Consider the following 26,321-nt stretch of genomic DNA (forward strand, 5'->3'; position numbering starts at 1 on the left):
GCTCTGGCAACTGAACCTGCCAAAGAGGCATATAAGAGGGCATTAGTGGCAGCCTCATTTTATACAACATCACCACTGCAGCTAATCCACGGCTGCCTGCATGAGGTCTGTGGAGTATCACACACGATGGAGAAGAGCTGTTGTACAGCAGCAGTCTAGCAGCAGACCTCTCTAGATGTGCTTCGTTTTCAGCTGCAGCTTCTGGGGCAGATGAGCTTTTACCATGTCGTGTTTTTCTCCACCTTAGTACCACCTCGACAGTGTTGCATGGAATAATTTTAGCCACAATCTCCTTAAGATGGGGTAAAGGGGAGGAGGGGGGTGGGTGGGCAGAGAGAAGGGCCCTTTGAGAAGATACCCCCCCACACCTGTCAAGTTTTAAGCATGTAACTTCACAAGTAATCCCTTGAGGGTGTTCCTCCAGCCAGAGGCAAAGGCAGTCCCAGAGCGCAATGCAGGGGAGCAACTGTCAAGGATAACAATGCAGCCTGCCATAGGGATTCAGGCCAGGAAGGAGACAGAAGAGTTCAGCCCCCTGTCACCGCAAACTCTGCCTTCACACAGAACTAGGGTGAGCATTTACAGCAAGTATAAACTGTTCTGTGAAGGGACCTGGCATGGCAGAGCAGTGTCTGCACGGAGTGAAGTTTTTTTGGCGTGGGTGGGCATGTTTGTTCCAAATAATCAGGAATGTGCAGCCTTGCAGCTTCTGCACACACCTGCTCAGCTCTTCTCTCTCCCTCTCTCTTGCTGGTGATGTGGCTGTGTCCTTGACCAACTTTCTTGCCCAGCAAGCATAACCTCCACTGTGCTTTTAACAAGCTGCCCATTGGAGCTCAGTCAGCTGCCAGGGGTGGGTGTCTCCGGGCTCTCCTCACACCTGCATGCTCCTCCCTCCCCACTCGAAACTTCAACCTTAAAAGAAATCAAATAGAAGGGGAAAAAAAAAAGGAGGTATTCACTGATGAAGGCTCTAGCAGCTGCTCGCTGTACTCATCAAAGAAGAGGAAGTGCCAAATACTTCCTTGTAGGAACTGTTTCTGTAATCAAAGTGCTCTGCGGTTGAGCTGCGAATGCTGATTCCCTCCCGCCCAATGCAGCTCCTCGGTCACAAGCCAGAACCAGAGGTAGCTGGCTGCCCACACCCTCTTCAGTTTACACTTTCGCACAGCAACACTCATACCTCTGTTTTCCTTGTGACATTCACCATTTCCTGGTGGAGTGAGAACAGAGCCAGGCCAGGCTGCTGCTGTGAGCACATTCACACTCAAGCCGGCACTGCAATTCAGAGCCCAGCAAGTTTCTCATGAACAAGCACATACACTTCATGTCCCCATCCTCAGATTATCTTGCCAAACTGGGAGGGTGGGAGAGTGGCAGGAACAGGATCATGTTTTTGCTGGGAAGTGTCCCTCCTGTCCCCCGTTCTCCACCCCATTTGCTGTGGTAAGGCTCTTACAGCCAAACAGGGAAAAATTACTCGTGGTCCATCCAGAGGATCCCAGCAAAAGCTGGAAAGAGGACCAAGGACCTCCCAGGCCCTGAAACCTCTGTGGCTCACAGCACTGTTCAGAGGGCTCAGACTTTGTGGCAACAAGGAAAACCATATGCAAACATGCCACTAGAGAAAACATGCCAAGAAAAAAAGAATGCGTTTTTGAGCTGTTATTTTTTCCAGTGCTGGCCAGTCATAACTTTGGTTTTTGTGCGTGTGCTTTTTATTTAAACACCAATACCACGCTACTTGGAGAAGCCTCTCTTAGCTTCTAAAACAGTGCACACTCCAAATTACAAAATCAAGCTGGAAAAATCAAACAGATCTTTGCCCTTCATGTTCTGTTTTCCATCTCTCTCTCTCAAAACCTAAAGACTTGTCTTAATCAAACAGTATTGGGGTTTTTTATCCTCTACCATATCCTTTTTTCAGTTACAAAGTTATATTCTCCAAATTAATGCAGTGTTTAAAGTAACTATACCCAAAAAAGTCCTGTAACTTGTAGCAAATGAAGTGCACCAGAAAACCCCATCCAACCACCTGGCAAGCCAGACCAGGATCACAGGCAGACCGAGGTGCCGGCTCCCTGCCACTGTGTACCAGCACAGCTTCTGTGACCTTACAGCAGCTGATGTTCTCATCCATTACTTCTGCTCTGTTCATCTCAGCGTGCTGTCCTCCCCACCAGATTTCGTTCAGAGAAACAGAAAGGACACAGGAACACAAGTTTAGCTTGCTGACATAATGCCCATATTTAATCTTTTAAAACAAGAACAAAATCAAGAATAAAATCGAGAATAAAAATTTCATTTAAGTCATACAGTACATTAATCTTTCAGCAATGACCCAATCTACAGTACTCAAATGCCTGGCATGAAGTCTATTATCTCAGCATTTAACAAGTGTATAACCAGTGACACAGTAAAAGAAGAGCTCACAATACACAGCTAACACAATAAGTTTAGATTTTCTTCTAAGAGTCCAGCTAGTGTTTGTAACACATGGGTCACTTTTGAACCATTCTTTAATCAGTTTTTTGTTCAGTCAATCTGTTTGGGGCTTTTTTTTTTCTGTTATGTGAGTTTTTCCATTATGTACAGGAAGATTATTTTCAATGAAATTGCACAAGTTAGATTCTATCTACCTATAGGCATACATGGTCAATCTAACTAAAAAATTTAATAAGCAGTAATTACTCAGTCCTGGTTATACATTCCTAAAGGCTTAATAATACAGTTTTAAGAAGAAAAAAAAATAAAACAAAACACAACAAAACATAGTTGTAGGGTGGCAATCTCTGTATGAAGCCTCCTTCCCTCCCAAAACAACCAAAGGTTAACTGTACTTTCCATGTGTGAAACGGGATCTACAAAGAAGTAATTTCAGCTCCTAAATAATATAAAACATGTGACTGTGTCCTTTCTAAAGTCTGAATGGTTCAATGCATAATTCAGTGAAGCTCTCAAACAAATAATACTGGTAGGATGCAGACTGTTAACAGAAATTAGGACAACATGCCCCAGTAGTACATTTGGGTAGCAAAACTGTATGTATTAAGGGGCCATTATCCAGTGGTTAAAGCAGTTTGAAGCAGGACAGCTCTCCCTGCAGCAGCTGCAGAGGAAGGGAAAGGGTGGGATTTTCTGTTCCTTAGTCAAGGCTACAGCTGAATTTTGCCCACCTCTTACTCAAGCACCTGCCCTCTTCCTGCTCTCACCCCCTTACTCCTTTCCGAGGGGGAATCTCCAGCCCAAAGACAACCTGAGCACAGCAGAGTGCAAGCCACCCCTCTATCCATCCCAGCTCCTGATGCTCAGGGACAGGCAGAGGTCTGCTCCTGCTCCAGCTCTACTGCAGGCATGAGGGCTCCCATCAACCCACTGTGGTGCAAACAGGAGCTTCCGCAGCCCGGTGGCTTTCTGGGTCCTGGCGTCGACCACATACATCTCGATGCAGTAACACACGGAGAGGTCCCTCCCTCCAGAGTAGTGTTACCAAACACTACAGACCCAGAGAGCTACCTCTAAGGCAAGTTAACTAAACACAAGGGTGATGCTGCATCTTCTTCCCACATTAGCAAAACAGAAACATAACTAATTAACACAACTGCTTTGACTTCTTTTAATCTCTCTTTTCTGGTGCCAGGTCTTGCTACAAATGAAAAAAAAAAAAACCAAAACACAGAGAGCCACTTTCCTAGATGGAAAAGCAGTAGAATCTTAAGCCTTGAGAATCTGCTTTGTAATTTGCTACTGGCATAAACAACAAAAAAAAAGTCCCATTTGTTTGGTTGATTTTTGTGGTGTTTTTTTAAGAAAAAAAATCCAGACCATCCAGTGCACCTTCTGTGCACATCACACACACTCACATGCACACGCACCAATAGAGAGCTCCAGAAGAACAAGCATGAGAACCACAAAGCCCAAATGGTGAAAAGACATGGGGAAATCTCACTTTTTTTTTCAATTCTCATTTAGCAATGAAGCAGCAAAATGATGTATTGCAAGAAATAAACGGTCACAGAACACACATACACCCAAACGCAACCATGGATACATTTTTCCCATTTTTTTTTCTCTGATACATGCTGTTAATTCATCTGATAATTTCTTTCTGGCTGTGCTGAAGTTTTTGAAGAGCATCTAGTGCTTCTTTAACCTTTATCAGAATGCAAGAACCTCAGTGGCAATGGACAATCAATCTCATTAGTGCCGCAACCAACCATCTCCACTTAAGATTCTCTACAAGCCCCTTTTGGAAGCTGAATCCGACTCTGACTCTTTAGTGCCACTCTTGGTTGTTTTTTTTTTTTTAAATTAACAAACACAGCATATTAATGCAAATTCGATGTTTTCTAAAAAATGCTCAGATAATTAGTTCAGCAATATGCAAAGTGCATCTATTTGGTTCTTTCCATAGATCACCTTCTGTTTTAAGTTTAAATTCCTTCACAGTTTAAAATATTGTGAAGAAATTATATGTATACTTTATGTATAGAACTATTTATATACATACACATATATACACACAACTCTGTACTTTATATAGCCATAAACACTCACTACTTAACTATTTATATTATATACACATGGCATGAACACACGCTCGGTGAAGAGTTGGTGCAGGCTGAAATCATTCCATTGCATTTAATGGAATAACAGCAGTGAAACCATGAGTGAGTTATCAAGAGACACAGACATACATCTATTAGATAAGTGAAAGACCAATTAAATCAGCTCTTCCTTTTTCCTATTAGCACTGGATTGCTCCCACCCCATTCCATGCTCCGTATGCACATAGTTATTTTGCGTTCAGTTTATGTGAGAGGGCAGTGGTGGTTCTTTTTTTCTAAATGAAAGAACAGTCCATATTTACGCGGGCTCATTGCAACCTCTTCTGCAGAAGTGTGGCACAGCTGGGTCTGGATGCCTTGGAGGACTCCGAATGCTGTGCCGTCGTTAGCTGAAAGCACCTGCCAAAGCTTTATTGCATGGTTATGGGACAGCTATCAACTGTTCACAGTCTGTGAACTCTCTCCAACAAGTGGTACAACTGTATAAATACATATTTTAGCACAAAACAGTTTAACACGAGGCAAGTCCAAGTACAAATTGAGACCTAAAGGCCTATGGGTGAACTTTAAAGGCCAAGAGTTCTTCAGAGTGCATGTTGTTTAAGGAACGCAAGTCGGGTAATTTCAAAAGAAGTTTTGTGAAAATAGACGCTTCGTTAGGGTGATTTTTCATAATTAAGGTCCTTAATGCACGGATTAGTGTTTCCTGAAGTGCCTCCACAGAATTGACATTTTCTATTCCGGAGCGATCTATACAGAAGGGCAGGGTGAGGAGGAGAGAGGGAGAGAGAGAAATTAAAAAACAGGAGGGTGGGGGTAAAAAACAAAGAAACAAAAAAAAGACTGAACAGATGTAGTTTGCAACATTAAGGCATTGCAACAATCACTCACCAATTAACAAGCACAAGAAAAATTAGATATTTAAGCCAGAAGTTTCAAATCCATATACTGAAAAGTCTTTCAAACGTTATTTAGCATTATCTTTGCAAGTTAAGGAAGCTCATGCCAAACTGGCAGCATTCAGTCACCACTTCTGTAATCCCATAGCCATATGTCCAGAAAAGGACAGATCGAAGCACACGCTTAAATATGTTGCTGAATCACAACTTTCAACATAAGGGGAGAGACAGGGCACATGAAAGTAAAAATTTCAAACATTTCTCAAAGCTGGACATAGAATCCTAAACTTAAATTGGAGGTTTGAGGAGGAAATTCCCACTCGGGACAAGCCACACTCATATCTGCACAGTGGGATCCTCAGGGGCAAAGGGAGTACAAGCCTTGAAACAAGTGGGCACTATTTCCAAGCATGTTCTGAAGCACTTACAAATTGAAACATGAGGCACCCAAAAACTCCCAACTGAGGAAAAGAAGAATGTCAACATCAAGATAAATATTATGCTTTCACATACTGCACTCACCCCACGCCTGAAGCATCTCTTTCAAGAGAGCTGTATTTAAGAACACACCTGGTATCCTTAGGTGGAACCTAAGTAAGCAGCTTAAAAGGATGAATTTTTAAGTAAAACATCTCACCTAGTAACCATGAACAGCAGCTGTTTTTTTCCAAGCTGTAGCCTCTTTTCTTAAATGCTATGTAAATTCAGTAGGGCACGTACATACCCATGTGACGGACAGGAACAGAAATGTGCTTTGATGTGTACATGTACTTAAGCACTTTGCAGAACTGGGACATGGAATGACAACAGCTTTCTGGAGTAACACTGAGTCAGATCGTACAGTCAGAGTGGGAATCCCTTCCTTATGCTGTCAGTGTCAATCCAATCAGACCGCTCCGGTGAACAGAGCCTAGGAAGTCCTCCTGGACTGTTCAGTACACTTCCCAACTGCTATGGGAAAAATTATTACATAATCCACTTAAGGATGCATCTTGAAGCAGTTAATGTGTTTTGTTCCCTTAGGAAAACTGTTCTAGAATCTTCTACTGTAACAATTAGGAGCTCTGATTACTACCAAACAATTCCACTCTGTGAAGATTGTCTGTTAGGTTTGATAGCTGCTGTTCAAGGTAACATGAGTGAAGAGACGTCTCTCTGCCTTTATTGATTAAACAATTATTTCTGCTTGCCCTGTGCTCTACAAAAGATTGCTCTATTCCAAGCAGGTATGACAACATTTGCACAGAATGTGTCCGATGGAGTTTCTCAAGAGCTCTGTACAGTGACAATGGTACTGCCTTGCTTCTGAAGGTGGAAGAATGCAGTCCAACCTTTCCTGACTGCCTCAGGCAAGTTAATGTAGTCTCCTCTCCTTCAATTAGTCCAAGTCTTTCTTCTCCCTCTCAGACTTCTTCCAGTTGCTCCCAGTGGCCAGCAGAAGAGTTTGTTAGTACTACTCCAGTAAGAGAGAATAGGAGAGGGTGTGTATTTTATATTCTTCTACCACAGTGCATCACCCTTAGTTAAGGTTTTATCTAGTCTCTAGACCCGCATGAACCACATTCTTTCAGCTTCGCTTCTACCTTGCTTTTTCCTTCTTCATTGCCCATGATCCACCTTGCTATCTCCCCTCCCTCTTCACTACATCCAGCTCACTGAAGCCAGAGGTGAAGCATTCTTTCAGTTTTAGAATGGTACCAAAGTAATTCCTTAGCACCACCCAAACAGGACCCTGCCTTTTCTTTCTTTTCCATAGGACGTGAAAACAAGAGGATGTACGGAGTTACATGCAGTCCTTGCTACTGTCCCTGCTTCTTCTGCATATTCTAAATATCCCTCGTAAGAGTGGTTATTCATCCAGTGTTATGTCGAAATGTTTCTGACAGGCATTCTCCCCACTAGCACTACTTAGAGACTTACTTCTTTTTTTCCATTGGTGGTTTTGGGTTTTTTCTTAATTTTAAGCAACTGAAAGTCTTTTAAGAAGATTTTTAAGTTGTGCACCATGCTACTTTGTATTCTGGATCACCTAATCAGTATTCAACAGTCACACTCCTGTTTGCTTTTGGAACTGATATAAATCTTGACTGCTCTCTTCCCTTTCAATCTCCTCTTAAATAACTTTTATTCTGAAATGAAGAAGTCTTAATGGCCTTTTTCTTCCACCTTCAGTTCTTCTTACATTTATGGCATATTTTGCCTTTGCCTGTATCTCCATGTCATTCTCTCTGATCCTGTTCTTCAATTCTTCCTCCATCTCTAACTGTGCTCCACCTCCCCTTATGGGAAATGACTCTTTGCGTTACATCCCTCCTTGAGGAGTGGAGTGCCGGGGATTTGTCTTTCAAGATCTGTTTAATCAACAGATGCCCACAATCCTTCAGTTCTACAGGCGCCTTCTCCTCCTGGTAAGCACTCACACTGAGAGCATCTTCCCCAGGAGCTCTGTTGGGGGCACTTCTGTTCTTCTTTGGTACCTGCTTGAGCACGAAGCTTGCTCACTTACTTGCACAAAGGAATGACTGCAGCATTTCAATCCAGTCACAAGCTACAAAGTAAAGTTCACCTGAGATTTCTGACCTCACAGTAAACATCAAGGTTACTGTTGCGTCTGGAATACAGCTCCAACATCGACTAATGAAGCTGTACTTTATAAAACCCTAGAAGTATTTAGTGAAGATGTCCAGGAAGGCTGTGATTAGACTGCAGATCACGAGGCAGCTAAGATACGTAGCAATAACGTCCTAAAAAAATATGATCTGAAAAATCCTCAGCATCTGTGCAAGAAGCCTGAATACCTGTTGCACAGCTCTGACATTACATGCTGTACATTACATACCACCCATAAGCTAATCCCTACTGGGAGCCAGCAATCAGAGCACTGCTTAAAAGGCTAGGGGGCCTGACTCTGTGCTAAAAGAACATTTAACAGAACAAATACAGTCATTTACATTAAAAACAGTTGGCACAGAGATTGTGATATTCCAGGACCCAGTAGCTGAGCAAGTAAGAAGAGCGGTTGTAAGCCCAGTTACATTGCACAAGAAGGGAAAAGTCCTTATTTTAAAGGTTGCCTCCAGTTCTTGTCAAAAAAGGATAAAATTTGTAGAGTCTGGAATAGTAACTAATACCCCAGGTTCCTCTCTGCTACCTGAACATTTTCACTAACAGATTATAGTCCCACGCCTCCTTCACACTGACATTTGTTCTGGCTCTTCAAGCTCTGTGCCACCCTTCGCTCATTATCATGGCTTACAGACTGAAGAGGCAACAGCTGCCCCCTCCTGTGCTGTAACATTTCAGTTCAGCCACGCACAAAGCTCTTAGACTGAACTGTCCTACCTTGTTTACAGAGGCTTCAAGTGCCTACAGCACCATGCCTGGGGTGCCCCTGCCTGATAAGAAAGACATGGGTCTGAATCACTCATGTGAAAGAGGTGCACTTTTTCAAGGACTTGAGTGCTCCCCAACTGCTGGCTTGCTGTCTAAATAGGCCCTAGGAGCACTCCTGCTACCTACCTCTAGAAAGCTTCTTAAACTGCAAGCAGGGATTCTGCATCTTGTATTCCAGGCATTATATGCAGAGCTAATGTGCCTAATTTGAGGCTTGAGATAATACTACAGAAGTAGGTGCTTAATCCTTCTTTGAATCTGGGCCAGAGTGTTCTGTATATCCAGCGACTGAAACAAGATAGGAGGCCGGTGAAGATGTCAGTGGATTGGCAGGCCTTTAGTGGTAAGAGGTCATGATGCAGATGACAGGGCTTTCTTGCTGACATAGGCAGAGATCAAACTGTTGGATTTAGACTTAAGTAAAATACACAGTAAACTTAAACGACAATACTTGGAAGTAAAAATACCACCTTATCTAAAGACTTATGCTGTGCAAGTCAGGAGTAATTTCGGCGATGCTGTCCTGTGAAGCTTAGAGGAGTCAGACAAATACCACCTAAATGGCCACAGGGCAGTTATGAGATGTGGTTTTGCATTCTATAGAAAGCAGCAGGAAAACATAACCCCATTGTCACATTTTTTCAAAAGGCAATATTAGAAAGACTAGGTATGTAGAAAGTAGATTACAGGCTGCTAATAGCTTAAAACCTACTCAACTGCACTTCAACATGAAATAACAGGCTATACATTTTACAGAAAACTTTTAACAGAGAGCCACATTCAAATCTTGACAAAGATGCAAGTTAACTTTCTCTCCTTACCAGCAGATACCAGGACAACCGCTGTAAACAAACTCATTTCCTCATCGCTAAGTTGCAGGGCATTTAATTTCTCACTAAATTCAAACATTGAGTTGAGCAGATCACCAGCTCCCATTGAATGCAAGTCATCCACACTGTACTTCTTTCCACTCAGGAAGGTGACTGTACGTTCCTTTGCATCAAACAAAGATGCAAATCGTACCATTAAAACCTGGTGAAAGAAAAAAAACACCAACAAAAACAGATAAATGCAAGTGTATTTCTGGAAAAGCCAAAGAAAAATACTAAACCTTTTAACATCATTCAAACTGTCTCATTAACTGCTCTACAAGCATTCTATACAGAAACTGTCAGCATGCTGTTGAGCTGTAAAACACAGTGCAAGCTCTGGCCCAGTAATCTAAGAGAAACAAACAAGTGGCAAAATTAGCGAGTGGATGCAGGGGAGGGGATACAGCACATGAAAGGGAGGAAAATTAAAATTTAAACCTCAGACAGTCTGAGCCACACAGACCATGTCATTCATAAATATGCCAGTAGGACAACTTGCTTAAGCTGCTCAACAGCCAAAGGCATACAGAGCGTTAAAAGAAACATTTTTTTGGCCACACTTATGAGGAGCAAAATGAAGGTACCGAACCAGATTCTCACTTGGCACAAATTGGAGTAGCTATACAGAAATAATGCTGATTTTCACCACCTCATGATCAGGCCCCCTAGGCATTCTTTGGGAAAGTACCATGCCGCATCACTGTACCCACAGGAATGCTAATGAGCTCTGGTAGAAAGGAGCCACATGTGTGGCTTTCAGCTTTTGAAAGGCTAGGGAAGCACAGCTTGAGATGGCACCTGGTCTGTAGCAGCTGGGAATACCCCTTTGCTACAAGCACCAGGGCTGGAGCAGCTGATGTGAGCTAAACTTACCCCTCTGGGCTGAAATTTCTCCTGTGGTTTGTCAGTCGTACTGTGAAAAGTTTCCCTCTGGAATGGCTTGTAAAGTTCCATTTGCTCATGTTCAACAACCTTATTTACATTTTCAAGATTTAAGTTACACAGAACAGCCTTCTTATTTGGAGAAAATGAACCAACTGGCATTGGTTAAAACTTCAGACTCACTGTAATCTCCTGGTGTGACAGCTGTCTCTTCTCACTTAACCTACATAACTGCATTAATTTAAATGTTTACTACAGGTGAGAGGAGAACCAGGGTTTCAAAGCCTAGTGTCTTTGACAAGCTTAAAAACAGGAATGTTCAAACCAAATGAAAATGTTTGAGAATTCGAATACCATTCATGCACATCCCTGACCTGTACCTAAATTTTAACAGCCAAATGACATGCAGCAACCTTGATGGACACATGAGCACTATGCACTATTCACTTTTGTCAGCCAAGCTATATGTCCTGTGCTGACATTAACTACAGAGTGCAGAAACCTAGATGCAGAAGCCCTCAGAATACAACAAAGAAAGACAAAGGGCAGACAGACAAAGCTGAACTTGTGCATTAGCACAGACCCACCAGGTATTCAACAACCTTTCGGTTCAAAACGGTACTCTCCCTACAGAACTGGGCTTTAGAAACAAACTTTAAATAATGAACAGCCAGTATTAACACTAGTATTCAAAACTAAAGCTCATAAAGTTGTGTTGACTTATACTAAGGCAAAGAGCTCACCTATAGATTTCAATGTCACCATTCTAACCTAAGGAAGAATTGACTGTGGCATAGCACAGGATTGATTCATGCCATTTCACTTCAAGCCAGACTCCTATTTGTGCATGCTTAGGATATACCTGATCAATCCTATCACTCAATCACAGCAACATAAGCACATAAAAACCTCCACACCTGAAGGCTGCTTGCTCACTTCCCTACCACCTGTAGTTAAATGACCAGGTTTGTGAGTCTGCCAAGAAGCTGAGTCACTACTCAAATGGATCTATTTGAGTAGTGACTTGCTAGCTCTACCATCAACTACATTTGGAGGGAAGGTGGGGGAGGGCCCACTGAAAACCAGTCAAGTTCCTTATTTTACACTCACTGCTTTTTCTGAGCTGGCTGTCATAGAAGCCATGCAAATGCCACCACAACACATTGAGCTCCCCAGTACTCCCAGTTCTAAAAACCTTTTTAGCTTACACGTGTGTGAATATATATAGCTATGCAGCTTCTGCACCAACATTGTCTCCATGTGTCTTCTTACCCTCAAATGAACAGCTCCTTGAATACGGGCTGCTAAGAAGCACAGTGCCAAGCCAACCACACCAGGCTTGGAGGCAGCACTTTTACTCAGGTTCTTCTATTAACATGCACACATTGGAACATCCCAGTTCAGTTACCCACAAAACAGAAATGACCTTGTATGCACCAGGCTTTCAAGATGCTTTTTGCCTCTATTGCAATGGATTCATTAATCCTGTTGTGGTTTTTTTTTCCCACTGCTCTTCAGCATCACTTTTTTTGTTTTCTGTTGCTAAGAGGCCACATAGGCCTTTAACTACAAGTACTAGCTCACTAACAGAAATCATTAATGTTTCTTATAAATAAGTGAATAGTGACAAGCATGCAGCCATACATTATTATAAATTCCCCTGGATATAGAAACCTTCTTATCAGCAGTGCTTGTAACTGGCAAAAAAAGCATACGAATGAAGCCTGAGAAAAGCTTGAGGTGAAGAGAGGCCAAGACAAAACATTTTACTTGCAAAACAGAAAGATTTGGCTTCACTTTATAGGAACAGTCCAAGCCCAATTTTCTACCCTCCTTGAGGGTACTGGACAGCAGAGGAAGAAACTAACATTTTTGTGTAATGTGAACATGTAAGAGACTGTAGCTGAAGAAGTGAAAATACAGCCTCTATGCTGCAGGAGTTGTAGATGAATATTAAAAGGTCAAGAATACATACAACAGAAAAAAATACAGGACAGCAAAATGAAAGCAACAAAGAAACTGACACACTCCAGACATCAAGTCTTCCAGTATAACTTCTATCTTCCAACCCAACAATTATCCATCTTAGAACTGGGCTGTGTAAACGCCCAACACACTACACAAGAAATGTCTTCAGTTTGGGTAAAACCAAAATCCAGCACACCTCTTTGAAAGAATAAATCAAGTAAACAAGAGCAAAGACATCACTAACTCTACCCTCTCCAGGAAAGCACAGTAACATCAGCTCCTCTGGCCCTCTATATTCAAATTGCACATTTGAATTCAAATTTCACATTTGAATATTTATAAAATGTGTATGATCTCCAACAGACACAAGGGTCTGGAAGAACAACTAAAGCCTTAAGTAAAGGTCATCTTGTGAAGGTCACTAATTATAAAACAGCACCAAGCTCTGTGGTATCATTTCCAAATTAACACCACTAATGCACATATACGTCATGACCACAAGTGGATGAAATTAACCACGAGGACCTAGAGGGATTAGTCTAGAGTAAGTCAGGCTGCAGCTGGCACACAGCACCTCCAGAGCTGCAGCAGTACAGCTCGTTACTACTGTTACTGCATTAGACATGGAAGCTTCAGACACCCCCAGCTGCCACCAAAGGCTAGTGGTGACTGGTCAGGAGAGATACTCTGGCTTTGGCAGGAAGCAGAGCGGCACAAGGAAAGACATAGAGAGCGTTAAACACATTTCTCAACAAAACTTGTAAGTCGACAGACAGCTTTCTAACCTATCCACCCTTCCGGATGCAGTACAGTTCTTCAGAGTAAGCAAAGGTAGCTATCAGTGTAACCACTGCTATACAAAACCAAAAAAACCCTAATTACCCATCTATTAATGTCCAGGGAAGAAGAATGGGTAGAAGGGCTGAGCAGTTTTGAGTTAGTTGGAAGAGGGACAGTTCACCAAGATCTGACAAAACAGATCCCTTCGACACCACCTTGAGGAAAGCTCAGAGCTACCACTCATGAACATGCTGGTTTCACCTGATGTAATCCAGTTCTATTTGGTTTTGTTCTTACAGGGTCAGACCGATGCAGAGCTTGTCAGATTCACAATATACACACAGTGGTCTCACCTCAAAGGTCCCAGCTTTCAGAAGATTGACCTGGTCATGCTGGGAGAGATCTCGGAATCCTGGGATGCGCTTGGCAAACTCCACCACTTCCTTCACTGCAGGGGTAAAACTCAGGGAAAACTCTTCCCAGACTTCATGGCCAGATTTGTTTGGGTCCACATGGGGAGTCTTACTCATTGGGCAGACCTGATGTTTACAAAACATAGAAAACAACTTTTAAAGATATCACTCCGAATCCTGACAAATACTTGGAAGAAACAAGTTTATTCTTCTACAAAACTTAATGATAATGACATATAGAGAAAAAAAGATCAGTATTCCTCAGTCATCTCCCAAAGCAACTGGATTTCTCCCCCTTCCTTTAAAACAACCAACCAACCAACAAAAAAAATCCATGGTGGATTGTCAGCAAGTTGTTCATAAATTTGCTGACTTTGGAAACTACAACAGTGTTTATTGCAAAAGATCTGACTGAACCAATGTTATGCGATTTGTCCCTGATCTCAACTGATGTCTGACAGCTGGATTTCTCTTATTTGTGTTATCCCTGTAATTTCACAGTTAATCATGATTTCAAAATCAATTGATTGCAATCTCACAGTCATGACTACATTCATTCTCCTATCTGTCTTGTTTTGCAGGCAACTGAAGTGCTTCAGTCAAGATGACAAAGGTGTCAACACTAGAGCAAGAAAGCGAGCCTTGGTTTCCTGAGTCACAGGTTTACACCCTCATTACAAGGATAATCTTCCTTTACAAGTTTTCTTTTACTTGTATCACTGAAGGAGGATGACCAAGGAACTGGTACTCCTATTTTTCTCAGCCACAGGACGAGAAAATGCTCTTTCTTTTATACAAATACACAGCAATTTTTTAGTAGGAAAGTCTGAATCCATTACAATGAGATCAGACATATCAGTTGAGGCTGACTGCCAATAAATTCCCTCTGCAAGACCCAACCAGAAGCTCTGAGATATTTTCAGTTCTGCTTTCTAAAATTCACATCTTTTAATGAAGTTTAAACCTTTTAATATTCATTTCACCTGTCATCATCAAGGATGAGAATTCCTTTTAAGTATTCCTCACAAGCATCCTAAATGGTGTATGTAATCCTACATAATGTCAGCAAAACAAAGAAAAAACTGTGAAATAGATTAGCAATTCCTCAGAGCTGTGCTGTTTTGGCAGGGCATCTTGAATATGGTAATTGCCTAGCAAATCTTTGTGTGGAAGGTTCTAAGACTACAAGAATATAATATTTTGGCAAAAGGAAAGGCCTAGGCATACAAACAGAAGGATGGCAGATGCTAATCACTGCTCTGCTTGTGATACTGCAGTGGTCCACATAGATATTGTTAAAAATACAGTACTCTCTGAAAATAAGGAATCTCCTGCTCCTCATTGGACACAAAAATCACCATAACTTCTAATCCTACGATCGTTTAGCTTAACCCACAGGTACTCAGTCCCAAAGGGAAACTACCACTTCTCCACCCTGTGCATTGTGTTTACACTGTCTTGACAGACCTGTGCCCAAGAGTCATAGAGTATCTCAGGTTAGAAGAGACTCATAAAGACTGAGTCCAACTCTCTGCTCCTTGCAGAACTACCTAAAACTAAGCCATATGACTAAGAGTGTCACCAGGTACTCCTTGAACTCTGACAGGCTTCCTATGGAAGCAGTTGTCAGATGTACAGTCACCAGCTCTCTTTAGAAGAACATCTTCAGAAACGACATGTTCTGCTTTTCTGCTTACAGGGGTATTGAGTAAAAAATATCAAACCCCTGAACATCTGTCTCCATACTGGTTCAGAGCCTAATTACATGCCCTTATTGCTACTGACTCATTTTGGTTGGATCCTGATCTCACTGAGTTCTCAGGCAAAACCCTTATTCATGTCAGAGATGTGGGGCAGGGAGGGGGAGCTGCAGTGCTCTGTTGGATTCAGTTTTGTTTCCTCATCGTTGGCTGTGTAAAGCCTCCCTGCAGCTGCCATGCACAGGTCAAACTGACTGGTTGAGCCTCTGCAAGGCAGCACCACTCCCTGCCCGCCCATACTGATGGGTTTAACCTCTGCTTCTCAGGAGTGCCAAGAATGCCATCGTAGTGACACCACATACTTTCCCTGCAAGGAAGAAAGGTTGGCAATTATTATTATTTGCCATGGTGTAGTGCCCAGAGTCTGCAATTAAGGTCAGACCCTCCTAGGGATGGCATAGTCTATATATGCAGTAGCCAAAAAAGGGGGGAAAAAAAAAAACACACACACAAAAAACCCCAACAGAAAAACCGTCATGAAAATACAGCAAAATCAACAAATAAACACTTTCACTGTGGAAACTTTTAGGGGTCTTCAAGAACCTGAGAAGGATCTTTATAAACTAGGAGGAAGAAAACCACCAGCAGCTCAAGTACTTCAGAAAGGTCAGGGTCTCGCGCTTCACAACAGGAGTGCAGGATGAGAACGAGGATGTTATGTTCTCTCATCCCAGGCGGTTGCAGTGATAAAGAGAAGGACAATCTATTTTAAGGGGCTTACAGAACTGGTTGCCTGAATAGCAGAGAAACAGCAGGTGCAAGGCAAATGAGAGGGATCTGTTAAGGAAAGACCAAAAAAAAAAACCAAACAATCAAAAAACCCGGCAACCATATGCAAAAAACCAGGAAACATCCTTGTTAAGAATTCAGTGAAAAAAATGCTCTAGTAAAGTCATCTAAGGTCCTCAAGAAAAGACCTACAGAAAAGACCCTGAACTTCTCTCAAGTGGTTTAGTTGCACATCTTCCTCCTGCCTCTGTTCATATCTGAAGATGTTCTAGGGTGAAAAGGATGCATAGCCTGTGCACCCCATTAAAACAAAACAAACAAAAAAACCCCAACATCAAAAAAACAGCCTACCCAGCAAGAGAGACTTTAGAACACACTAGCTAAGCGTGTACGCTGGCTTGAAATCCTTGCCCTGGGGTCTCACCCCAGAAATTTGCTCTGAATACACTTAATGAAAATACAGTACATCTGACTGTGTAGATTATTTTAAAGTCTTCAAAAGGATTGACTGAAAAGGGGCATTTATAAAGTGTTATTTTCTTTTCAAAGTCAATTCACTTTAAAAAAACCTGATTTTTTTTCAACCAATGCTCTTTGATGTTCACCTACTTTCAGTTAGCTAAAAAATGAGCCAAGAAACCCCATCACTTGTATGATTTCAAATTCTCCACACAACTTGAGCTCCTACCTCCTTTGTGACAATGTTTATGTCAATTTTTTAATGTCAATATTTTAAGTTTCAGAAGTTTTGTCAACTGTGTGCAGCTCCATTGACTACTAAGACACAGCTGTATCACACCCACCACTACGCCTTTCACTAAGTCAAATCAAGCAATTAATATCAATATACCAGATGCATTCTTCCTCCAGTGCTACAGGAGTAAGTGGTATTCTTGTTTGGAGAAAAGCCATCTTCTGGGATCCTATCACACATTCGCTGAGTATAACCGCTGGTGAAGTTCATGCAGTGGCCATTTGTGAAGCACATGGCATGCCCACTTGGATAATGCATTGTGCTTCTCCCTTTGTACTGTCCACCAAGGTGCTGCTCCCTTTCAGGGTACTGAGGGCCACTGAGGCCTCCAACACAGTGCTCACTGCTCAAGATGTACTGCTCGGTGTTCTTCGACACTCTCTCCCCACTCTGGGGCTGCATCATCTCTGCAGGGTTTTGGGACTGTTCCTGGTTGTACATGAAAGTGTCTTTGTGGGCTCTAGTGACCATCCCGATCACTTCTTCCTTAGCCATGTCAGCAGTAGGAGGGGGAGAAGGGCTTTTGATGGTATCCCGCTCTTGTTTGGGCTTGGAAGAAAGGTCTTCTTGAGGTGCTTGGTCTTGATGTTCTGTTAATGCTTCGTTGGGTAAGTGGCCACTGAACTGACTGTTCATCATGGACTTCATGGCACTCTGCATTTCAATCAGCATCCTCTGTTTTTCACGTTTGGGAATACGGCCAAATCGAACAGCTACCAAGGTGGAGAAACAGAAAGTGGTGGGGGAAAAAAAAAAAAAATCAATCCTGAAAGTGTTGGCACACACACACACACAAAACACACACCCCAACCAAAAATCTTGCCTTTTAAGGAAAGGTTTTAACTGCTCTCACCAATACTACAGCAGGGATATTCCAGTGAAGTCAAGGAGTTTCCAGTGCACAGGACTGGTGTGAGGTATGAAATGCATGCTGTTGTTTGCATACAAACAGAAGGCAGCTCTAAAGCACAGAGTCTCTAAAGCCTTGTCCCCTTTTGCCTCAAACCTGGCTATGGAGCATACATGCAGTTGTGTTAATTGACGAAGTGTTGGGCTTTAAGTTTAAGATTGGATCTATTAAATCAGCACAACTTTGTGAGCTGACAATTAGCTGAATGTAAACACAGTCCATATCATATTTGAATAGAAGTCCTACAAGACAGGTCCTCAAGGACTAATTATATAACTTGTCAAAACAATAGAATCAATGCTGAACAAAGCTTACCTTGGCAAATTTCCTTGATAACTTTGCCTTGACAAGGACATTTTCTGCTGGCAAGGGGACGGGCATCATTGTGGCTGCAGCACTTTTGACCCTGTCCTAGGGAATCTATAACTGCCTCTACCACCCTGTCCAACCACAGCTGCACAAGGGCTTATAACCAGTTTCGACTGATGTAATTATGTTCATGCAGTAGTCCATCATTAATGTAACTAAGTCTCTTTCATTAAAGCAGGTGCAACCTTATGCGCAAATAAGTGCCTAGGGGATGAAATAACTCCTATGCACGACAAGAACTCAGAACAATTATTTAAAATAAGTTTTAACACTCCACCCACTAAATTATTAACAGCCCAAGATTCCTAGTTCTTGTGAAATAAACAGCCAGAGAAAATTAAAAAGTGAAACAGAAGGAAGAGTTCTGGTTTGTGTCAGTAAGTTGTAGCAGACAAATGAACTACACTTTCAGGATTACATATTAAAAAGTCACAAGGAGTGGACAGCCAGCAAGGTGGTCAGAGACACAGCTCAACACTACTATTTCCTCCTTGTCTTTCCTCTTCCTCCAAGAAATGAAAGAAAGAAAAAAAGAAAGAAAAAGAACGGAGCAGATACATGCTCATCCTATGCACCCAAACCTAACTCTTTAGGCTCTGTAGCAATTACTCTAAAGCTATCAGCTTGGGCAGAATTCCCTTTCATTGAAAAAGCAACAGTAACAAAAGAAAAGAGGGGAAAAAAAAAATATGAGTCTTGTTCAGCTTCAGGCAGGATACACAAAATTGAGGCACTTGTTACAACCATCCCCCTAACAGACCACTGCAGCATATCCCACTGCATCAGCCTCCACAGGCAGGAGAACAGCTCTGCGGCTGTCCGCAGTATTACATTACCAGTCCAGGAGAGTCATGGAGCAAGAAGGCAAGCTGATCTAAATGTTCTCAGACAGTGAACCTGCTCTTGAGAACAGGGCTAGCTGCATTATCTGCCATTAAGACCTTCAGCAATCAGTTTTGAAGCGGGCAGCAGATTCCCTCTCAGAGGATCCCTGCTCAGTACAGGAACGTACCATCTCTTGACATCCCAACAGACAGGCATTTTTTGAAACGACACTGCTGGCATCTGTTCCTATTCATTCTCATTATAGAGCAGTTGTTATTCTTCAAGCACTTCTTATACTGGATGTTTTGCTGAATGCTTCTTCTGAAAAAACCCTGTAAACAAACAAACAAAAAAGCCCCACAACTATCATTACAGCACATGTCAAATTCTTCTGCCAAGATTCACTTCTCTGCAAGCACAGAAAACCTCACTGTCTCTCATCAGCTGCTTCAGAGCCATCAGCCCCAAGTGATTTTAAAGAACTTGATACTCCTCAAGACTTACTTCCCCTTTGTGTGTGATCTGTATATAATGCTAACTAGTTATGATTTCTAATTACAGACAATGCTAAGTTGTTCCCCGCACAGTCAGCACCGAGTATCTCCAGTATTACCTCTAAGACTATACTAACAGTTTGTAAGATGCTCTCAAACGCCTCTGACATCAAGTACAAATATGGGAGTCAAAAATCAAATCTTTTGACACCAATCTCTGCAGTTTGGCAACAAAACCATCCTGCTGCTCCATATGACCTTCAAAGGTGGTTCTTTCACACAACGCTTAAGCTGATAAACTCCTTCAAAGAACATAACATTTGCAGTGTTACAGATTCAGAAAAATACACATTTAGTGATGCATGAACATGGAAGCACCCAGTTCTGGCTTTCCCTGTGGTAAAGAATTGCTTTTCCAAAGCTATTTTGTTCTGTGCCCCAGCCCAGGTGACAACCCACACCCACTATCTCTTAATGCAATTAACATGCACATGTCTTGCGTGACATGGTCCTTACCACCTCTGCCTCCAGTTCTTGTTCTCTGCCATGCACTCCAGGTCAGGCAGGACTGGACAAGGGGTGAGAACAGAAAGTACTGCAGAGGTTGGAAAATACTGTGTATTGCTAAGTGGTTTGCCTTTTCCCTACAACTTCTGAAATTTCTCATATTTAACAGATAAATACACAGACTTTTTTTGGCAGTATCACCCCTTTTCCCCAATGGGGAGAACTTGAGCATTTCAGCAGCAGAAAGGTGAGCAGAAATATAGCTCACCTTGCAGCCCTCACAGGCATGAACACCATAATGAAATCCTGAAGCGACATCTCCACAGACTTTGCAAAGAAGAACCATGCCATTAAATTCTAGAATCAGAACAAAAAAGTCAAGGATATAGAAAACCAATGACAACTGCAGGAACATGTTTCCACCTTTTAAAACCTGGACTTAAATCAAAACACATCAGGTCAGCTCAACATATGAAAAAGTACAGCAGAAGAACAGACACCAAGAATGTACCAAACCGAACAGTTCAGAAGGTACTAGGGCAAAGGAGGGGGGAAAAGACAAACACGAAGCACTCAACAGAATAGGTAGAAAGCACATATTCAATGGGCTTTCAATCACAGTAGCACTGCACTCAACTGGAGAAAAAGAAAGTCTGCTTACATTTAAGCACTTTTAAAAGGACCATTCAGTTAACTAGGCCACTAAAGTTCAGGCTCAATCTGTTTTTTCCATCAGGACAAGTAAGCCTATAAAAGGCTAGAGTTTCCCCAACAGAGAATAAACATCTTGTCTTAAAAACCAGAAATATTAAAGGACACTTTATTATATATTAAAAACAACCCATACACTCTACCTACTTGATAACAATTTAGGACTAGTAACTCAGCCACATCTACATATGTAAAGACCACTCATTTGAATGCATATCCAGAATGGCATGCTTGCACACTTGAACTCAAAAATACCTTCTCAGCCCTGTAAATATGCTCATGATTTGATTTTTTTAAGTTTTCCCCCACCTTTTTTATTTCAGCTTGTCAATAAAGATTTTATTGCAAGTCCTAAGTCCTGGTCTAACACTGGTTTCACCAAAGCCAATAGGAATTTTACTAGTGACTTCAGTACCACAAAGTTACCTTAATACAAGAGAAAACTGGAAATACTCCCACTATTCTACCAGAAAAGTGACTTATTTGACATTTGAGTTTCATTTGTAAAGAAGAACTAAAACATCAAGGTTTTCAAAAAGAACTAAACCACAATTTTTATTTTTTTTTTTAACACAACTAGTACTGAGCTAGAAGTGTTATCTATCTGTCTATCCATTTGAACAGTTTACCAGAGGTTTCATCTCAGGAACTTCTGCCCTGATACCAAGAAACCCAGTTACTAGGGAATTTTTAAGAAGAAGTAAAGGTTCTTGATGAACTTAGGGTAGGAACACCTTAAAAAAAAAAAACCCAAACCTTTTAAGGTAGAACTGCTATATACTTATTCTAGCTTCGTATCAATCCAAAAGAATAAAACAATTCTGCCAATAAAAGAATTGAGCCTCCAAAAGACTAAATTCCAGCCAAGTGTTTGCTGAATCACTCATTCCAGTGCTCAGTTTGATTTCTACCCTTCCAAAACTGTTAAAATATACTTCTCTACCGTTGATCTTCTCCAATTACCAAAAAAGTGTGAAGCGAATAGGTGAAGTTAGATTGTTAAATGCATTTTAAAAGGCTATCCTTTAGTTCCAGTTTACAAGCATTTTGGTTTTTACATCCACAAATTAAGACTTGGAATCAAAAAGATAATTGTTCCAACTGCAGCTATGTAAATATTACGTTCAGGTAATTTATTTATTTTGTTCCTCAAAACTGGGGGGGGAAGGAAAGGTGAAGGGGCAAGAGAGAGCATAAGAAAAAACAGATAAACCAGATTTCCAAGACCGCTCCATAAATACTCTTGAAGGCAATTTCTGATTACTATTACCTTTGTTTCGTTACTTCCTTTTAATTGCTTGATTTTACTAAGATCAGTCCTCATGAAAATTTGAAGTAAAGCCAGATTGTATTTATGGACTGTCTGAAGTCAGCAGCAATGGGACCTCCATCTTATTAGCATTTGTATGGCAACACCAGCTGTATTACCACACACATAATGCCAAAAGATAAAAATGGAGGCTTTGCTATGTGCCTTCACCACAAGCCACACGGAAGACCTGGTTGTAACATATGAGGTTCTAATATATAAGGGGGAAATGGTGTTTTAAGGAACCAGCACCAAACATACTTGTGACTCCATTATGGCCTTTTGTCAAACCAGCAACACTGGACTGGTTTGTTTTAACAGTCTCCTCCAGCCGATCGTTCTTCGGTGCCCCATCAGAGCCTTCGCTGCTCCGGCCATTGCATCCGCTTTCTGAGGAGGAGCTGTTCGGAGAAGATGGTACAGGCGAAGAGGATGACTGGAAACCGCTGTCTGAGCTCTCACTGTGACATGAGGCTGGGCTAGATGCCGAGCTCGAAGAGCTGATGTAAGCTATCACACCCCCTAAGGCAAGAAAAAAAAGGCGGCACGTAGTGACATAACCAGCAGACATGCACCGCTGCCATGTGAGCCATGCCGTGACCCAGCACCACCAGATCAGCCATTACGTGCTCCTGGGAGCACTCCTCTCCCTTCCTCCCTCCCTCCCTCAAGTCTGTTTGTCTCCATTCGTTTTCAATGGCTGACCTCCCAGTCTGCCCCATTCCCTTCTCCCGTCTTATCAGCCTTCTGTGATCCAAGCCAAGACGAAATGGCAGAACCAACAGATGGAGCAACAAGCCACGGTGCTGTAAGGATTGGGCAGCAGGGAGAGAGCACGGGATTGCCCAGGGAAGGTTTCCCTGGGCACCCTCTGAGCAGAGCTCATCTGGAGCCACAGCAAAGACAGGATCTTAGAGCGCTGTGGAGCCAGAATGCAAACAAGCTAGGTTAGCAACAGAAATAGGGCAGAGAGAAAGCCTTCATGCAGGCTATGCGCCAGAGGCACAGAAAGGAAGGGCTGGGAGGTGCTCATGATGCAGAAGGGAAGGGGGCAAGGGAAAGAAATAGCACTGCAGCCTGGTTAGCCTACTGAACGCCATTTGTCCGATTGCAAGCCTTTGTAGTGTTTCTAACAGCAGCTGAACTCCAACTGCTAGGCTGCTACTGCAAACAGTCTCTGTCCTGCCATGTCTTGCAGTCTGACGTACTTGAGAATCCCTCAGATGAAACAGCTTTTTGTCCTCAGGCAGACCTGGGAGCAGTTCTGGCTTTTCACAGGCTCCTTCTTGCTTGTAAGCAAGAGACATTGTTTGCGCTTCATTTGAGTTTGTCTCCAAGACTCAGCATTTCAAAAGTCAATATAAAATAATTTGATATTTCACACAAAAATTTCAACAGCCATAGCCATGCAACTGTTTAAATAAATTAAACTTGGTATCTTCTATGTTTTATGCCTCTATTGCTCTGTAGAGTCTCTTCACAGACAACCCATGACATTGCAGCAAGGAACTCCACATGCCAGTAAGAACTAAAAACTTAAAAAGGGCCAGGCACTGCTTTCCTTTAGCGATAAAAAGCATTGGTGTCTGTAGAGTCCTCAATCAACTGAATTGGCATTACAGGTTGGGGCTGTAGCCCCTTACATCAACCATCACCTCCACACATAAAGGCAGTGATGTTATACAACCCTGGACACATCACTGCTTGCAGGGAGAAATTCTGACTTACAAATTTTAAATACTTCTATCAGCTGTAATGATCCTCTTAGCATCTCTGCAGCAACTTTTCCTCTTTAACACTTAACTCTTTTTCTACCAAGGAAACCCTTGGTGAAAAGGTTCCCTACAGAGCATGCAGCCCAGGAGCTCCTGGAAGAGCTGCCTCACAGCAGAAGTCAGACTAAGGGGCCATGTGACACGTGCACTACACAGACTACTGCTCACGTTTCCAGACACTGGTGCCCCTACACCCTGCCACAGCCGCTGTTCTCGCACAGATTTTTTAAGAAATCCTCCACACGGCATAGCACGCATTCCGGATCAGGTTTTCGGAGAAAGGAGGATTGGCAATGGAGTCACGGGTTCAGCAACAGCATGAGAAATGAGACATCCTCAGACACCCGTGCTAGGCTAAGACACCACCTGTTTGACAGAGGTCTGTGCCATCCCCTGGTGCTGCACGCGCCTGTGCCAGGTGCCAGGTCAAAGCTCACAGTCCACCTGGTCCACGGGAGGCACCCGGTTTCTCAGCAGGCGCCATCCTTATCTGCAAGGGGCAGACCAGGACAGGCAAGCACAGCACAGCTGCTGCAGGGAACTCCATATTTCTCCACACTGCCACCGCGCCCCGTTATCTTTAAACCCTACTCATAAAAGAGATTCTCTTTTTCCTCAGGGGTAACACCAGTGTCATACGGAAGCACAGAATGAGTGTGTCTATGGTTTCACCCCTCTTCTTCTGAAAGCCGGAGGAGCCCCAGATAGCTGCGCTGCTCCTGCACCCTAGAGAGCCCGGCAGCCTTGCCTGCGTCACAGTCTAGGTTCCCCGTATTTTTATTTCAGAAGCTGCACTTCCCTATGAACTCTGGTTTTGTTTGGTCAGCAGTCAAAAGTTGAATCTCTCACACAGCGCAGGGTGACATCTCAGAACAAAGAGCACAGACACAGTGACCTCTGTGCGTGCCCGTACACGTGCACACGCACGCCGCTGCTCCGCAGAACGGGGATACCGGGCTGTTCGGCGGGGAAGGCAGCGTGGGGACCGGGAATTGCCCGGGTTTTGCCTCGAGAACCCGATGGAGGGCGGTGAAAGGAGTCCTTGGGGCTACGCGGGGCCGCGCTGCTAACGTTGCTGCGGAGGCACCTTCGGCTCAGTGACGAGGACCCTTCGGGCTCTACCTGGCGGGATTTACTTGGGAAGGGAGGCGGGGGCACCGCGCCGTGCCGGCATTTCATTTGCACAGCCATCCGGGAAGCTGTACCGCCGCAGGGAAGCGCTGGCTGGACGATGAACCCGGCCCCAGGACGCTGCGGCAGCGGGGGCTCCCCGGCAGGCACCCCCGACACCGCCGATCTCCCTCGTTAACCACGCGAGAAGGGAGCGAGGACCGCGGTCCCCGTGCCCGCAGCTGCCCTCCCGCCCCATCCCGTCCCACCGCACCGGGGCTGCGGCTTTTCCCTGCCGCGGTCACGCGGCGCCGGGGCTGGAAGCGCCGGGCCCGCCCTGCGCTGCCCCCGGGCCGCCCCCTCCCCGTTACACAACGCCGCCCCCGCGCACCGGGACGGGCCGCGTGCCGCCGCCGCCGCACACGGCCGCACCGCGTGTCCCCCCGCGACCCCGAGCGCTCCCCCCGCCCCCGCGCCGCCGACCCCGGCCACCCCCCCGCGCTCCGCCGCGGCGGGGGCGGAGCCGCAGGAGCCGCGGGGGCGGGGCTGCCCGGCGCCGCAGCGGCGGCGCGGCCCCACGTGTCCCCGGCGCGCCCCCGCCGCCGCCGCCGCCCCGAATGTAGGTCACCAAAACAGCGGCCGCCCGCGCGCCTCACGTGTCCGCGCCGCCCGCTGCCCCGCGCCGCCGCCCCGCCGCTATTATGCAATGCGCGCGTCACCGCCCCGCGCGGCCAATGAGCGGGCGCGCCGCGCGGAACGTAAACACAGCGCGCACATGGCTCGCCCGGCGGGTCCATGTGAGGCGGCGCGGGGCCGTCCCGGCCACCAGCGGGGCCGGGGCCGGGCAGCGCCGCCGCCCGCCGCGCTCCCCCCGCCCCACCGCACCCCGGACCGACCCCGCCCGCGCCCCCGCGCCCGCCCGGCCCTGCGGGACCACCCCGAGCAGCCCGCCCGACTGCCCCCGCGGCGGCCGCCCCCCGCTTACCCGCGCTGACTTCCATGGCGGCCACCTCCCGCAGGGGTACGGGCGGCGCCGCGCTGGGTTCCACCGGACCCGCCTCGGCTCCGGTCGGCGCGGCGCGGCTCCGCTCGGTCGTTGTCCTCCCAGCTCCGTGTCCCCGCTGCCGCAGCCCTACATGCAGCCGGCGGGAGGGAGGGAGAGCGGGAGGCGGCCGCGCTGTCGCCTGTCAGAGCGGCGGGTGCACGTCCCCGCCGCGGCGCCCTCCCCTTTACAACAAAAGCGCTCTCGGGGAGCCGCGCAGAGCGAGTGCGGCACCGCCGCCCGCCCCGCCC

At 44.5% G+C, this 26,321-nt stretch overlaps 1 protein-coding gene across 3 annotated transcripts; it reads right to left on the reverse strand.

Annotated features, from left to right (window-relative positions):
* Positions 1-2,222: 2,222 nt before the first annotated feature.
* Positions 2,223-26,321, reverse strand: NR1D2 (nuclear receptor subfamily 1 group D member 2). 3 transcript variants are annotated; one of them, XM_064672857.1, is made up of 8 exons: positions 26,014-26,321; positions 22,405-22,665; positions 20,392-20,480; positions 19,310-19,454; positions 17,115-17,731; positions 13,716-13,901; positions 9,682-9,892; positions 2,223-5,318 (listed from the first exon to the last, which is right to left on the reverse strand). In XM_064672857.1, the coding sequence occupies exons 1-8, from the start codon at positions 26,027-26,029 to the stop codon at positions 5,122-5,124; spliced, it is 1,722 nt and encodes a 573-aa protein (XP_064528927.1). In that variant the 5' UTR covers positions 26,030-26,321; the 3' UTR covers positions 2,223-5,121. The 3 variants fall into 3 exon arrangements, with proteins under 3 accessions (XP_064528927.1, XP_064528943.1, XP_064528935.1); XM_064672873.1 differs by lacking the exon at positions 26,014-26,321 and adding an exon at positions 24,285-25,208; XM_064672865.1 differs by lacking the exon at positions 2,223-5,318 and adding an exon at positions 5,325-9,148 and having other exon boundaries at positions 26,014-26,293.

This window comes from Pseudopipra pipra, chromosome 1 (genome assembly GCF_036250125.1).
Source record: "Pseudopipra pipra isolate bDixPip1 chromosome 1, bDixPip1.hap1, whole genome shotgun sequence".
NCBI classification, from domain to species: domain Eukaryota; kingdom Metazoa; phylum Chordata; class Aves; order Passeriformes; family Pipridae; genus Pseudopipra; species Pseudopipra pipra.